This window comes from Eubalaena glacialis, chromosome 16, assembly GCF_028564815.1.
Source record: "Eubalaena glacialis isolate mEubGla1 chromosome 16, mEubGla1.1.hap2.+ XY, whole genome shotgun sequence".
NCBI classification, from domain to species: domain Eukaryota; kingdom Metazoa; phylum Chordata; class Mammalia; order Artiodactyla; family Balaenidae; genus Eubalaena; species Eubalaena glacialis.
The window spans coordinates 30,896,367-30,911,323 of NC_083731.1; the positions used below are offsets into that span (position 1 = coordinate 30,896,367).

The 14,957-nt window shown below is 40.6% G+C and overlaps 1 protein-coding gene across 6 annotated transcripts in view; it reads right to left on the minus strand.

Annotated features, from left to right (window-relative positions):
- Positions 1–5,944: 5,944 nt before the first annotated feature.
- Positions 5,945–14,957, minus strand: part of LMO7 (LIM domain 7) — a 192,062-nt gene continuing 183,049 nt past the window's right edge. For all 6 annotated transcript variants that reach the window (XM_061171219.1, XM_061171220.1, XM_061171215.1 and 3 more), the window contains 5 exons: positions 14,415–14,628; positions 11,253–11,531; positions 9,232–9,340; positions 8,022–8,124; positions 5,945–6,663 (listed from right to left, as the gene is read on the minus strand). In XM_061171219.1, coding sequence (XP_061027202.1) covers positions 6,641–6,663; positions 8,022–8,124; positions 9,232–9,340; positions 11,253–11,531; positions 14,415–14,628 — 728 coding nt within the window. In that variant the 3' untranslated portion in view covers positions 5,945–6,640. The remainder of the gene's footprint in view (positions 6,664–8,021; positions 8,125–9,231; positions 9,341–11,252; positions 11,532–14,414; positions 14,629–14,957) is intronic.

Sequence of the window (14,957 nt, forward strand, 5' to 3'; positions counted from 1 at the left end):
CTAAGATTATGTCTGCTCTTAAAGATGCAGTTCAAATATCAACTCGGCTGTGAAGTTGCTTCACAACTGAGTAAATGTAAATGTAAATGTAAATGTCTCATGGATTCTCACACACTGGATTTCTCTTGTAGCCCTGGTCTTTTCTACCAGGCACTAGAATCCTTTGGGTATGTGCCTTTCCCCTCCATGAGAATAAGGATTGCTTTGTATTCATCAAATACACTCCCTCCATGTTTTATGACATTAATCTGAAAATTGCTTTTTTCCTGTCCTGTACACATGGATTTTAAACACATACTAGGGTTTTTAAATGCCATTTTTTTAAACATCTTTATTGGAGTATAATTGCTTCACAATATTGCATTAGTTTCTGCTGTATAACAAAGTGATTCAGCTATATGTATACATATATCCCCATATCCCCTCCCTCTTGCATCTCCCTCCCACCCTCCCTATCCCACCCCTCTAGGTGGTCACACAGAACCGAGCTGATCTCCCTATGCAAAGCAGCTGCTTCCCACTAGCTGTCTATTTTACATTTGGTAGTGTATATATGTCAATGCCACTCTCTCACTTCGTCCCAGCTTACCCTTCCCCCTCCCCGTGTCCTCAAGTCCATTCTCTACGTCTCTGTCTTTATTCCTGTCCTTGTCCCTAGGCTCATCAGAACCTTTTTTTTTTTTTTTAGATTCCATATATATGTGTTAGCATACGGTATTTGTTTTTCTCTTTCTGACTTACTTCACTCTGTATGACAGACTCTAGGTCCATCCACCTCACTACAAACAGTTCAATTTCTTTTTATGCCATTTTTACTGGTATAAACTGGGACTTGCATTAGCACACCTTAACGCCTCTTCCAGATTGCAAGGATTGATGTTAGAGCGGTAAATAAAACGAGTAAAATCCCAGCCCTGGCATATACACTATTAGAGATGTCTCTCAACTAACAATCAGGCAGTAGTTATTATTCCAGGCCTATTACTTGGAACCCAGCTACTTTTTTTTTTTTTTTTTTTGCTACATCTCACACCATGACAGAAATGAAAATTAAGTATTGAATAAAATGCCTAGATTACATTCTTGAATAGAACAAATTTAATTTTCATGCTACTTTCCTTTCTGAATCTAGCACTGCAGAGGCTCCGGGTTTTAATGACTACAGGGGATAAAAGCATCCTCTCCCCTTCTCTACCAGTCATGCCTACCCATAAAATAAAAACTTTTGATTTCTCAAAAATATTGAAGAAATCATCCCTTCCTTCTACTCTTCTCACTCACTCACTCCTCCCCACTACCTCTTTGGGACAGACTGAATGTTAGAATTTGCCACTCACAAATGGCCTGGCCCCTCAATCCTTCCTTGGCCTTGTCTTATGAAGCTGGCTGTCCACAGGCCATGTGCCATCTTCTCCCCCCATGTGGTTCTCCCACAAACACAGAGGACAAAGAGCTCTTCTCTTGGCTACTCAGTTGCTAAGCTCAATTCAAGGAGGAGGAAGCAGGAAGTGCGCCAGCAGAAATGACGGTGATATTTTTTGATCTCTGCCTCTCGTAAAGATTCCCAATGGACCCAGAACTCTGATTATTCCTCCCCATACACACACAGATAATTCTCATGTGTAAACAAAACAAATGAAAGGCTAGAGAATACACATGTACCTACTGCCTCTTTAAGTCAAGATTATAAAGGGTAACTTTAAAGAATATTTACGAAATTTTAAAACGTAGAACTTTCTTATGTCTTAATATGGCATCTAGGACTTCCCTGGTGGCACAGTGGTTAAGAATCCGCCTGCCAATGCAGGGGACACGGGTTCGAGCCCTGGTCCAGGAAGATCCCACGTGCTGCGGAGCAACTAAGCCCATGCGCCACAGCTACTGAGCCTGCGCTCCAGAGCCCGCGAGCCACAACTACTGAGCCCACGTGCCACAGCTACTGAAGCCGGTGCGCCTAGAGCCCGTGCTCCGCAACAAGAGAAGCCACCGTAATGAGAAGCACGCACACCGCAACCAAGAGTAGCCCCTGCTCACTGTAACTAGAGAAAGCCTGCGCGCAGCAATGAAGACCCAATGCAGCCAAAAATTAATTAATTAATTAATTTTAAAAATATATGGCACCTAGACGGCAATTTCTGACTTGGCCTCTCCCTGCTTCCCACAAAGCATACATGGAGACACTGAAAGTGATGAAAAGGCTTAACACTGAGATCTACCACTGGCAATGCTAGACTCTGGGGGTGGGAGGGTACAAAATTTCAATCAACTACCATGAAACTCAACTGTGAATCATAATTTAAGGACCAAAGCTTGTTTGTAGCTTGAAGTGAGGCAGAGCGACCAAGTCCGGGGCCTCAGCCGAGAGACCCAAAGTTTGCGTCTCAGAACACGGCAGAACAGAACCCAGCTGGCTGTCTCTGCCTCTGGAAGCAGCCAGTGCACTCTAACGCCAGTACCTCTGTTTCCAGGACATTCTGAGAGTCCCCAAAACTACAGGGCAAGTGGTGAAGGGGAAGCAGCACATGTGTCAACGGAACTCACTCACAACACACTGGGAAGTGCAGCTCTGATTCCTAATATATCATGGGGGAGGGTACGGACAGAACGTGGCCTGGAGATGGCTTTCCAAGCTCTCCCTCAGTTCATCGCACTGGGTAAATAGACAACACATCAGGACATTCAGAGGTTGCTAGGCACTGGAAATTGGGCTGGGTACTGTGTACGTGAAAGACCCCCCAACTGAACATCTGAGGTGCTCAATCCACCAACACCAAAATGCACATGATCTCCAGTCATCAACTGGGTTCTCATCTTACTGCATCTCTGGGTAGCCTTTGACACAGCAGGTCCCTTCCACCTTGAAATACGCTCTTGACTTGATTTCCAGAACACCAGTGTGTGGGTTCTTCTCCTGCCTCTGCATCTCTGATCTCCAATGCTGGAGGACCCCAGGAATTGGTCCTTCTGAGATATTCTTTGCTCTAATTAGTCAGAATCCAGGTGATGTCCTCTTGATTCTCAGCTTAAATTCCATCTATATACTGATGACCCTACACTTACATCTCCAGCCTGGACTTCTGCCTTGAACTCCAGATTTGCACAGCCAGCTGCCCACTCGACACTGTCATTTAGTTATCTAATAGACTGTTCAGACCTCACCACGTTTAAAAACCAAACTCTGATCTCCCTGCCCCACCAACCCCAACTGGGCTCCACCTACCACCTTATCCATTTTAGAAAGTGGTGGTTCCATGTTCAGCTCCTCAAGACAACACTTGAGACTTGGACTCTTCCCTTTCTCTTATGCTACATCCAATCCATCACCAAATTCTGTCACTTCATCTTCGAGATACATATGCACACTGTGTAATCTGCCAACTCCTCATCACCTCCCCTGCTCCCGCCCTGTTGAAGAGAACATCTTTTGCCTGGACAATTTCAATAGATTCCGAACTCGCCTCCCTGCTTTTACCTTTACTCTTCTGCAACCTATTGTTTATGTGGTGGTCTACAGTCATCTTAAAACATAAGTCAGTTCATTTCACTCCTCAGCTTAACCCTCCAATGTCTCTGTCCTGCTCAGCAGACCTGCGTCCCCCTCCCCCCACCTCCTTGCTCATATCATTCTCACTTGATCCGTCCCAACCACATGGTCGCTTCCTGAGCACACCAAATATTCTCCTGCCTCAAGACTCTTGAACTTGCTATTCTCTATATCCGGAATGCATTCCCCTCAGGTATCTGTAAGGTTTGCTCCCTCAATCTTTCAGGCTTTGGCTCAAATATCAGAGAGGCTGTCTCTACAACCCATATAAAAAGGCATCACGGAACTTTCATTTCCAACATTCATGGAGCCTCCTTGCCCTGCTCATTTGTTCTTCTACACCCTTATCTCCACACGCATGTTACATTTTATTGCGTTTATCATTGTCTCCCCCAACTAGAAATCTAAGCCCAGTCAGAGACAAGACTTTGTATTTCTTCATTGCACTATCTACAGTGCCTAAAACTGTGCCTGGCACATACCGTTTGAATAAAGAACGTTGAATGACTGAATCTTTTCTTGTTCCTAAATGAAGTTACAAATTCTCATGGGCATATACAAAGGTGCTATAACACCGGTGTCTTAGAAGAAAATCTCTGAAAGCTGTCCTAACAACTTGTACTAACAAAATTATTATCACTTAACAAGATAATATGAGAGATGAGGAAAAAAGTCATAAGAATGTACAGAGAAGAAAAAAAACAGTATACAAGGTTAAGATGAAAAGACAAAGGATTTAGATGAAAAGGAGTACTGATCAGTAAAGATGTTGGATGAGAAAACTAAAACTGTGAGGTAAGAATTAAAGCTTGTACTAGAGGCAGGAACAAGCAGAATTAACAAGACAGAAACTGAAGCAGTGGTTTATTAATTTATTCAGCTACTGCATACTGAGGGCTACTAAATGTCAGGCAGAGAACAAGGCAACGGAAATTCCTTTTGGTGAACATGCATTGAGATGAACAAGCCTGTGTGGTGCTAGTGGGAGTCTAAGTTGGTAGCATCTTTCTGGAAACCACTGTGGCAATATGTATCATGACAGCCCTAAGATACATAACCTCTGAGCCAATAATCTCATGTCTATGAAAATAATATAAAGAAACAGATATGATCATGGAGAGTCCATCACAGACTTTATACTAGAAATATATGCATACATACAGTATATATAACCATGTTATATATATCACAGGGAGCTCAGCTCGGTGCTCTGTGGTGACCTAGATGGGGGGGGAGGGAAGGGGGAAAGGAGGTCCAAGAGGGAGGGTATACAGGTATACATATAGCTGACTCACTTCATTGTACAGCAGAAACTAACACCACATTGTAAAGCAATCTTACTCCAATAAAAAATAAAAATAATGGGGAAAAAATAAAAGTAACTGTTATATCACTTTAAAAAAAATAAAATCTATTTGTTTAAAAAACGTGTTAAATATTAGAAACAATTGAGATGCACGCAGTAGAGGAACTATCAGATAAGTATTAACAGCACCAAACAATGGAGCATTGTGCAACCATTAATAAAAATAAATAGAAATGGTTTTAAGAACATGGAAAAATTCACAAGCCAATGTTAACTAGGAACACAGGATAAATAACTATGTACGGATTGAGTTTAAACACAGAGCTCTTGTCTTTGAAGTTTGGAATTGAGAATTATATTCCTTACGCTTTAGGTACTTGATAAATTTTCATCAAAAAACACATATTACTCTAATAATCAGAAATAAAGAATACTAAACAAAAATAAAAACTGGAACTAAATTTTTTATTTTCTCCCACATTACAGCTTCTTATATTTTTCTAACCTATCCCAGTACAGTTCTCATATCCTAGAATTAACCACTCCAGTTTCCTTGTTATAAAGGAGTCAAGCAAGTTTATATTTTTGCTCAAAACATGCTAAAGTCTTACGTTCTTGCACTCTCACCCCAGATTTCTAAAACATTATAGTTTTTTTTATCCTATAGATTTTCTAAACTTATCACTGAGGAAGCAAAAGAATATGTAAAGATTCTATGCAAATCATCCAACAATTCACCATTCACTTCACCTCTCACCATAAAAACGTATTGCATTCGAAAACAACTTTCCATCAAAAATAAAAATAAAGTTTCCTGTTAAAATTTTTCAGGAAAAACAATATCACGATTGCAGTCATAGTTTCATAGGTATATACACGTCAAAACCTGTCATTGTACAGTTTAAATATGTGTATTTTATTGTATGTCAATTTATACCTCAGTAAAGATGCTAAATAAAACATAGTATCGAGAAAAGCCACACACTGAAACATAATTAAAAAGCTTGGAAAATAGACAAACAGAGACACACACAGAAGAAAAAGAACCACTCTTTAAATGCATCAGCAAGTTTATTTACAAATGCAGTTGAACAGAAAGGCTCACTAGTTTCTGGAGAAAACTTCTGGCATACAAACCATGATGATTTTCCATGAATGAAAAGAAGCAATTTCTACTGAGAATTGCTTAGTGACAATTCTGGTGAAGAAAACAGAGCTCCCCTCATCAAGCAAATAAAATGTCATATAAGCTAAAAAAAAATTTAATAATATTACATAAATGAAAAGAAGGATACAGAAAGCAAATTTGGGGGTGGATTTTAGTGAAATTTTCCATATGGTTCTGCATTAATTTAGAATACATTATAATAAACAGAGCAAATGCAATTACATATTTATATTAACTATTTCAAATGTTTCCAAAACTTAAAAAAAAAAAAAACAATAAAATAACCCTCCTCAAAACACCACTAGAAAGTCAAACTAGATCATTATCAGCATCAAAAAAATATTTTGAAGTTCTCATTTTTCCCTTGTGCTTTTATAATGCTGAATTCAAAAAGGAAATACTGCACTTTTTCCCACACATAATTACCTTCTTATAAATAAACAACAAAAATACAGGTTCTACCAAGACTATAATGCTCTGATGTAATCTAAAGAGGCCAGAAAAAGTATTATTCTTTTTAAAAAAGAGAGCAAAAGGACATACAACATATATTTATAGATCTATATCAGCAGCAAACACCTCTTCTTCTATCTGCAACAGTGCTTTCGTGTGGAGGCTTACATCACATGGCGGTTGGCCGTCCAGCTGATCAGGCAAGGAGAGAAGAAAGAAAAGTGCTTAGATTCAGAAACACTTGAATATCGCCACCTGGGATACATAGCAGGAATCGCTCAGAGAATGACCCCATGAGGTAGAAAGAGTTACCCTGTTACTCACTTAGGATAAAGCTGCGCAAACCACACCTCTGGGTTCTACAAGTCTTTCTTTGCAAAAATGGAGTAAAAATTAACTGCTGATATAGAAACAAGTTACACTCAACTCTCTATTATTTGTACTGGAGGAGAGAAAAGGCATGGGCAATTTTTCCATGATGATTCCAAAAATCAATTATATTTGGCTTTGGAATTTTGACTAAAGAGAGAAAAGCTCACACACATACACACACTGCCCCCCCATTCCATGCCCAGCCTTGACACTCTCCAACCTCAATGCTGGCATCCAGGAAAGGCCTGGACCAACGGGGTGAGAAGGCTCAAAACACGGTGACAGATAAGAGAGAGTTGACTGGGCTGAAGCCATTTCCAAAGCACTCTTCACATAAAGGCCGTATAAATACCTCAGAGCTCAAAAGCATATGGTTTGGCTGATACCACTTGTAACAAACACCCTTTCACAATAAGGAAGAAACACATGTTACCAGCATCAAGCCTCAAAATATAAAAAGGAGCAATGGTTGTCTTTATGTAGCTATAAACGATATGCAATCTACTTACGCTATCCTATGTTTATAACACACTTACAGGCAAAAACATGCTTAGACACAGAATAGCATGTGAAGTTTTTGAAAAACTCAATTTTTCCAAAAATGACACTGAAACACTATGTCATCAGAATTAATGCTCTCCTTTTAAATTATTGTATAATTTGATAGCATATGATTATAGAGTAACAAAGCATACACTGACTATTCTTTATTACCTTTTTAAACCACAGTTTTTAAAGTTGGTCATATTCTAAATCACATAATCAGACCCCATTGGTAAATACTAGAAATCAGCTAAAATGATGAGAGTTTCTTAGCCAAGAAACTGACGAGAGTCTATACAGAAGATTCATTTTAACTGTCGGTCTTGGTTGATTTGTATGCTTGAGTCATCAGAAGTTTCTCCAGACTCTGAGCAGACTGCATAGCACGCCGTCCTGACTCCCGGCACGCATCCCTCTCTGGTTCCTTGGTCCTAAACCCACCCTTGTGTGGCTGAGCACTGACCCACTGACCCGCTCACCGGACCCTCTTTGAAGGGGATACTCTGAGATTCCTAAAGCCTGGAGCTCTGAGGCAGGGAGCTTGAAGGGGAGCTGGTGGTAGGTTCAGGGAAATGCATGGGAACCCGTGGTCTCCGTAAAAGACAAGAAATTTTCTCCCTGATTTGCTCTCTTACATTTGAATCTGAGATAGCAGTCGTTGCAATACAGTTGGTTGTTTCGGATTCTGACTTCGGCTCCTGAGGAAGAGCCTCCGAGGTCATGATCACAGGCCACACACTGGGAGACAAACAAAAAAAGCAAAAACAGGAAACGTCCACACTTAGCTCAAGAAAGCGTGGGGCACTCCCAGAAAAAAAAAAAAATTGAGCAAAATGCAGCTTCTAAGCTCTTAGATACATTTCAGCAAAGGAAAAAAAAAAAAAAGGCCAAAAGATAATTAGATTAAAAGGAAGCCTGCCAGATGAGACATTAAAGAATTCATAAAGCCAATTTTAAGAGCCAAGATATCACTCTAAATATACCAAAAGAATAGAGATGATTCGTTGATTGGTTTAAAGAAATTGCATCTTCCTTTCTCCCAGTGGAATGGAGAGGATAAAGCACCACAGGAAGGAACGGGTGAAGGGCACCAAGACTGGGTTTCTGGCTCTCTGCCCTGGGGTGGGTCACCCCAGGCATTCACCCCAGCGCCAATTCGGTGAGTGTTCACTCACGGTGCTTTCCCTTCAAGGCTGGGTATTTTGGTTCCATTTGCTCAAACACTAATAATTTTAACTCATCTGCTATGCCTAGGAACAACCCAAGCCGGAGATAGACGAGCTTAAACAAGCTGAGCTCTGCAGGACTCCAGGATCAACCACCGGAATTTCTCTCTCTGGCCCAACGCAAGTTCAAGAATCAAACAGATGTGTCTCTGAAGAGAGATACTGCAAAATAAGGTAGTCATAGAGCCCTACTTCTTTCTTATGTGCAAGAACCCCTTAGGTGCAAGCAGACTGTGCAACTGTAAAAATACATTATTTTTCCTTTCATACTCTCCCTATTCAAAGCTAGGCTTTGGACACTGTTATAATTCATGTCCCCATGCTGTTAATAACCGTGGCAGCATGTCAGAGAAAGCATTTACGCACTGTACATTTTACTTATAGAATCTTAGATTGGAAATAGGAAGTGCATAGTGCTTCCGGCTTTAATTTTTGAAGCCAGGTTCAAGGTTTGAGAACCTAGTAGCAGTAGCAGGCCATTTGTGATTCAAAGTGCAGCACAGACCGACAGAGGCAGCACCTAGCTTGTTAGTGGCAGGTCCACACCCAGCGCTGCAAGAAGCCATGCTCTCTCCAAGCAAAGCGATGCGGGCCTGCAGGCTGTTTGGCTCAGTCTCACCTTAAAACAATGCAAATGATAACAAAGACCCAGGGACTCGATGATCATGGCGGCTCCTTTGCCCAGAATGTTATGACAATAGGAGCACACGCGCTTCCCACTGACCGACCTAGACGTAGAACAAGAATGGAAGGGTGGCTTTCATCCGAGTAGCTCAAAGCTCTTATCTAAAAATCACACTCTGGTATTAACGTGAATCATAGTTTACAAAACTCTTTATTTTATATACCTGTGGCAGGAAAACTTTCACCAACCAACCAAAGTATGCCTTGATTATACTGTACCTTGATGGATCTCCACGACGGTGCTGGAACCCTTGACACCTAGTCACATACATGAACGATTTCTGTGTAATCAGTCCATTCTGCCCTTCGCGATGCTATCGCCCTCAGACCACATCTGTACTCAGCAACAGTCCCCCCTCCTCTAATGCAGCCGACATCATCTTGCCAGGTAAACCCACCAAGGCACAGCTCTAATCATGTCTTCTGCTCATCGAACACTGAAAGAGCAGCCCCAGCTTCCGAGAGGTGTTGCAAGTCTATTCAACCTACCGCCTCAACCTTATTTTCTCAACCTCTTTCTCATTCACCCGATATTCTAGGTAAACAGAAGTATCAGTGCTTTCCTGACTGTGCCTCTGGCTTACAGGACTGCCTCTGCGGAGAATGACATGAAAACTGCCCGACAGCTACCATTTAGATAGGTAAGGCAAGTTTCTACTTTGCTTTGTTTACAAGGCTTATCTCTTCTCCCAGGCTGAAAGGTGAAGGCTACTTCTTATCTTTGCATCCCACTGGACTGGCACAGCACTTCAGTGACATTGGAAAGGGCATAGCTGTTGAGTGCCTCACGTTAGAGCACCACGTGCTCTAGATAGAGACCTTTTCAGGGCAGAGAAGTCCACAGCCCCGTCTCCTTTCTGCTTTCCGAGGGCAGGGTTCTCAGTAAGGAAACAGGTACTCTCTCTCTCCTCTGGCTTCCCCCAACTCTGCAGTCCCCTATCTTCCCTCCAAATTTACCAAAAATCCTCATCTCTTCTTCTCTTAATTTAAGCTCCCTGATACATATTTTATAAATCCTGGCACAAGCAACATTTTAGCTAGATAAAAATATCTTCTCTGAACGAAATCCTTTAGTTGATAGCTTAAAAAAAAAAAATCCCAATATTAATCATTGTGTTTCTACTTTTCAGTATTTCAATAGCGATGAAAAGTAGCATAGGCCAGTAGAACTCCCTTCAGGTCTCAACAGAAACACTGCTGTATGTGGCTTCGTGAAGCATCAGTGATCTGTGGAGAAGCTACACAGATATAACACCCCAACACATGTTGATAATCTGAGCTTTAACCCATACCAAAAGGCAAGTGTCAAGACCCACCCTTACAACTCTCACACAGTTCCCGCAGCATATGACCTGCAGAATTCAGTTGATGTCGTCTGAGCAAGATGTTGGAAAACCAGATAAGAGACAAGCAATGGTTTTGGAAATCAAAAACCCAAAATGCCATATCTAAATTAAGAATTTTTTAAGCCAGCTTGTTCAAAGTTCCACAGACGATGGGTCTGGGTTATAATGCTTTCCTTTTATACTCAGTTCCTATAAAATGATTTTATATTACAGTCTGATCAAAACAGTCAAACATTTTACAATACTGCTTTTACTCAATTTGTCATTCATTCTTGAGCTACTGTATATTTTTATGATTCCACAGTGACAACTGTTCAGGTCCGTCTGCATCTAAGACACTAACCACAGGCCCAAGTAAACGAGGCAGTGGCAATGAAGTAAACATTTTAAAGGCCTCCAATGGCTTCATAAGACATCCATAAATGCTCTTGGGTTGGCATGGAAAGATAGCAAGGAACTGATTTGGGAAAGGAACACTGAATCTGACACACTCAAAAAGACTTGTTTTTCTTTTTTCATTGGAAAGCTTGGACAAGATTTTGGGAAATTTTTAATGAAAAACTACCCCTTGAGACGAAGGGAAGAAGAGGGAAAACGCAAAGGGCCTCACCTGTTGCGTGGCTGGCAGCTTGGCTGCGGAACCGCAGGGGAAGGGCTGCGTGGTATGGGGGACGGGGTGGTGGTCTTCCCGGAACCCGCCGAGGGAGGGGGTACGCTGGAGGAGGGGTTCCGCATGTAGGCACGGTTCGATGTGGACAGCAGCTGAGGTGGGGGGCGACTGCAGTCTTGGACAGAGGAAGTGGCATAGACTCCTGAAGGCTGGTTGAGCCAAGGGGACTGTCGCCAAGAACTGGCTCGTGGGGAATCCAGGTTATCTAGAGATTCACCTCTGAAACACGGAAAGGGTTCATCCAAGTTATATAACACATTCACCTAGAAATCCACTTAACACCATTACAGTCATTAAAATATCCATGTATTTTATAAGCAGGTATGAATCTAACAAGGCCAGTTACATATAAAATTACCTTTAACAGCTAAAGTTCCTTTTCATCAACGGCATCATGATGTTTCATATTCAATTAACCTTCATTTTTTTTTTTTAAATTTTTAAAATTATTATTGGAGTAGAGCTGCTTTACAATGTTGTGTTAGTTTCTACTGTACGGCAATGTGAATCAGCTATATGTATGCATATATCCCCTCTTTTTTGGATTTCCTTCCCATTTAGGTCACTACAGAGCATTAAGTAGAGTTCCCCATGCTATACAGTAGGTTCTCATTAGTTATCTATTTTATACACAGTATCAATAGTGTTTATATGTCAATCCCAATCTCCCAATTCATCCCACCCCCCCTTCCCCTTTGGTATTCATACGTTTGTTCTCTAGGTCTGTGTCTCTATTTCTGCTTTGTAAATAAGATCGTTATGTACTTGACATTAATTCTGATCTACAAAGATTGACTCCAAATTATGAGGGTTTTTTCCTACCTGGTCAATTTTGTGGTTATTACTTTTAAGACTTTCTCTCTTATCCCAAGTTTGAAATATGTATTTTTTTCAAATTATAAAAGTATTATATCATCATGATGAGAAAGACCCAAGCAATACAGCAGGATATATACACTTTTACTTAAAATTTACCTGCCCTAATCCCCAGAGGTAACCACTGTTAACTGTGTATCCTTCTAGACTTTTTCCTCACACATGCAAGTACATATTTACATACACATACAAATTTACATATGTACGTATAACATATGTACATATGTCTATATACATATGTAATGTGTTCGTATGTTTAACATGCTTAAACAAATGGGATTATTCTACAACTCATATTCTTCATAACTTGCTTTATTCCGTGTAATATACATTTTCTTAGAACTATCCTCAGGTCAGTTCAGGTGATAGAAGGTACTTTGGTGGCCCCCAGTGGATCATCTTCCTGGTATCCACATCCTTGTGTGGTCCCCTCCCACTGATTCTGGGCTTAGCCATGTGACATGTTGGTCAATGGGACATTAGCAAACATGAGACAAATGGAGGTTTGATAAGCACTTGCACATTAGGGCTTATACCTCTTGCAAGGTTTCCTCTTTAAATCCAGGTGCCAGGTTATGAGGCAACCCAAGCAGCTATGTGGGGAGGCCTATTTGGAGAACAGCAGCTCCCAACCAATAGCTCCAGCTGAGCTCTCAGTGGAGTATCAGAGGTCAGCAAGTTATAGCCCACTGCCAGGATACGTAAAATGCATGAGCTAAGGGTATTTTATCTTTTCAAACAGTCATTAAAAAAAACAACAACAAAAAATACATGACGCAGACTTGGGTGGCCTACCAAGCCTAAATTATTTACAATCTGGTCCTGCATGCAAAAAAATTTGCCAACCCCAGCTCTAAATGACTACAGCTGCCAAGTGCCCCAACCAATACCATGCAAAGACCTGCCCAGCCAACTCTCAGAATTTTGAGAGTAGTGAATTGTTATTTTAACCCACTCACTGTTGAGGTGGTATATTATACAGCGATGTCTCTTTCATTCTTTAATAGTTGTATAGTATTCTACTTATCAGGGTGCCACTATTTATTTAATGAGCACTAAGTACACTCTTATTTGTAGATATTCTGATTATTTCTCTTTTTTGCTACTGCCAATACTATTTAAGTGTACATCCTTTGAGATATCTTTGCATACTTATCCAAATATACCCAGAAGATAAAGTGCCAGAAACTAAAGTGCTCACGGGGTATACGCAAAAGCTTTTGCTTAATAAACACTGAAAAAACTGCCCACCCAGTTGGGAACAAGAATTCCTGTTTCCTTATACAATTGTCAATACTAGATTTAATCAATACTAGATTCAATCAATACTAGATTTAATTTAATTTAATCAATACTAGATTTAATCAACCTTTTAACTCTACAAATCCTACGAGGCATACCACTGTTGTTTTAGGAGAAGTGTTGATCTGTCATATGCTTACTGACTTTGTTTCTTTTTCTATGAACTATCTGTTCATATCACTTGTCTATGTTTCTATAAAGTTGTCAGGGTTTATTTACTGATTTTCAAGAGTTACTTTTACATTGAGGTGATTAGCCTTTTGTCTGTAATGTGTTGTCAGTAATTTTCCTCAGTTTGTCAGCTGTGGAAATACTAAATAAAAGTAGCTTCAGTATTCACTTACCCAAGATACATCTGTTTAGTTCATCCTCTCATCTCCAATTAATTTATATCTCTGTATTTTCCTTAAAGTTACAGAAATTAGGTGTCCACACTTTGTGAACACTACTTTCATGATTCCAATCTAACCATTATCTCATTATAAACAGAGGTTTAATTTTTTTTGGTTCAGCATCCAAGGAAGCACTAAGAGCCACATCAATTATTTAAGTACCTGAATCACACATCAGAGCTCCACATGCAGCCTGGCAACCTATTAGCCATGTGGTTTTGTCCGAGTGCATTCCTTGCTCTAGTCACAGCTTCTTCATATGGAAAAGCAGAATTACTATCCCTGCCTCAAGACAGTCCTTCCAGAGATTAAGAGAGATGATGTAGACAAAGCACCTGGCACGTGTCTGGCACTAATCAGTGCTCCGTGACAAGTGCCCAATGACATCTGCTCTCCTTCTCTTTCCCCCACTAAATCTTACATAAGAAAAGAAATGATGACATCTCTTCTGTCCAAAGCAGCCAGCACATCTAGAAATTAAATATCTGCACCTCAGTACAGAAGGAGAAATAATTCCGAAGATGTCTCGCACCTTCTCATAATCCCAGGCAGACAAATAGGCTCTTTATTGACACTGGAACTGCGCTGTCGGATCCAGCTGTTGTCATCATAAAGGGATGTTCTCTTCCTCATTTCTTGAAGGATTTGTTGTCTCTCCAACTCCGCTCCTGATGGGACTTGTTCCTTCTTGGAGCTTTTCTGCGATGAGCTACTGCTCCCAGTTCGGTCTAAATATCTATTGCTTCCTAAATTAAACACATCAAAAGCTCTGGGATTAGCACATTAAAAAAAGGGATAGTGGATAAACCTCCAAATACAGTGGAGCAAAAAAAAAAAAAAAAAAAAAAAAGTGACATTGGGCACATATGCTCACATTATCAATTCTCAATGAGACTGCTGCCTCGGAACATAAAGGAACAGTCTCCTCTCCCTAGAAATTCCCATTCCACACCCAGAGGCATACCAGAGGGCTGCCTAAAAAGGAAACAACCAGCCTTGATTTCAGCAGTATTACATTACAAACTGCTCATCTAGAAAGTTTCTCTTCCACTATATCCTTCCTTCCTAAATTAAA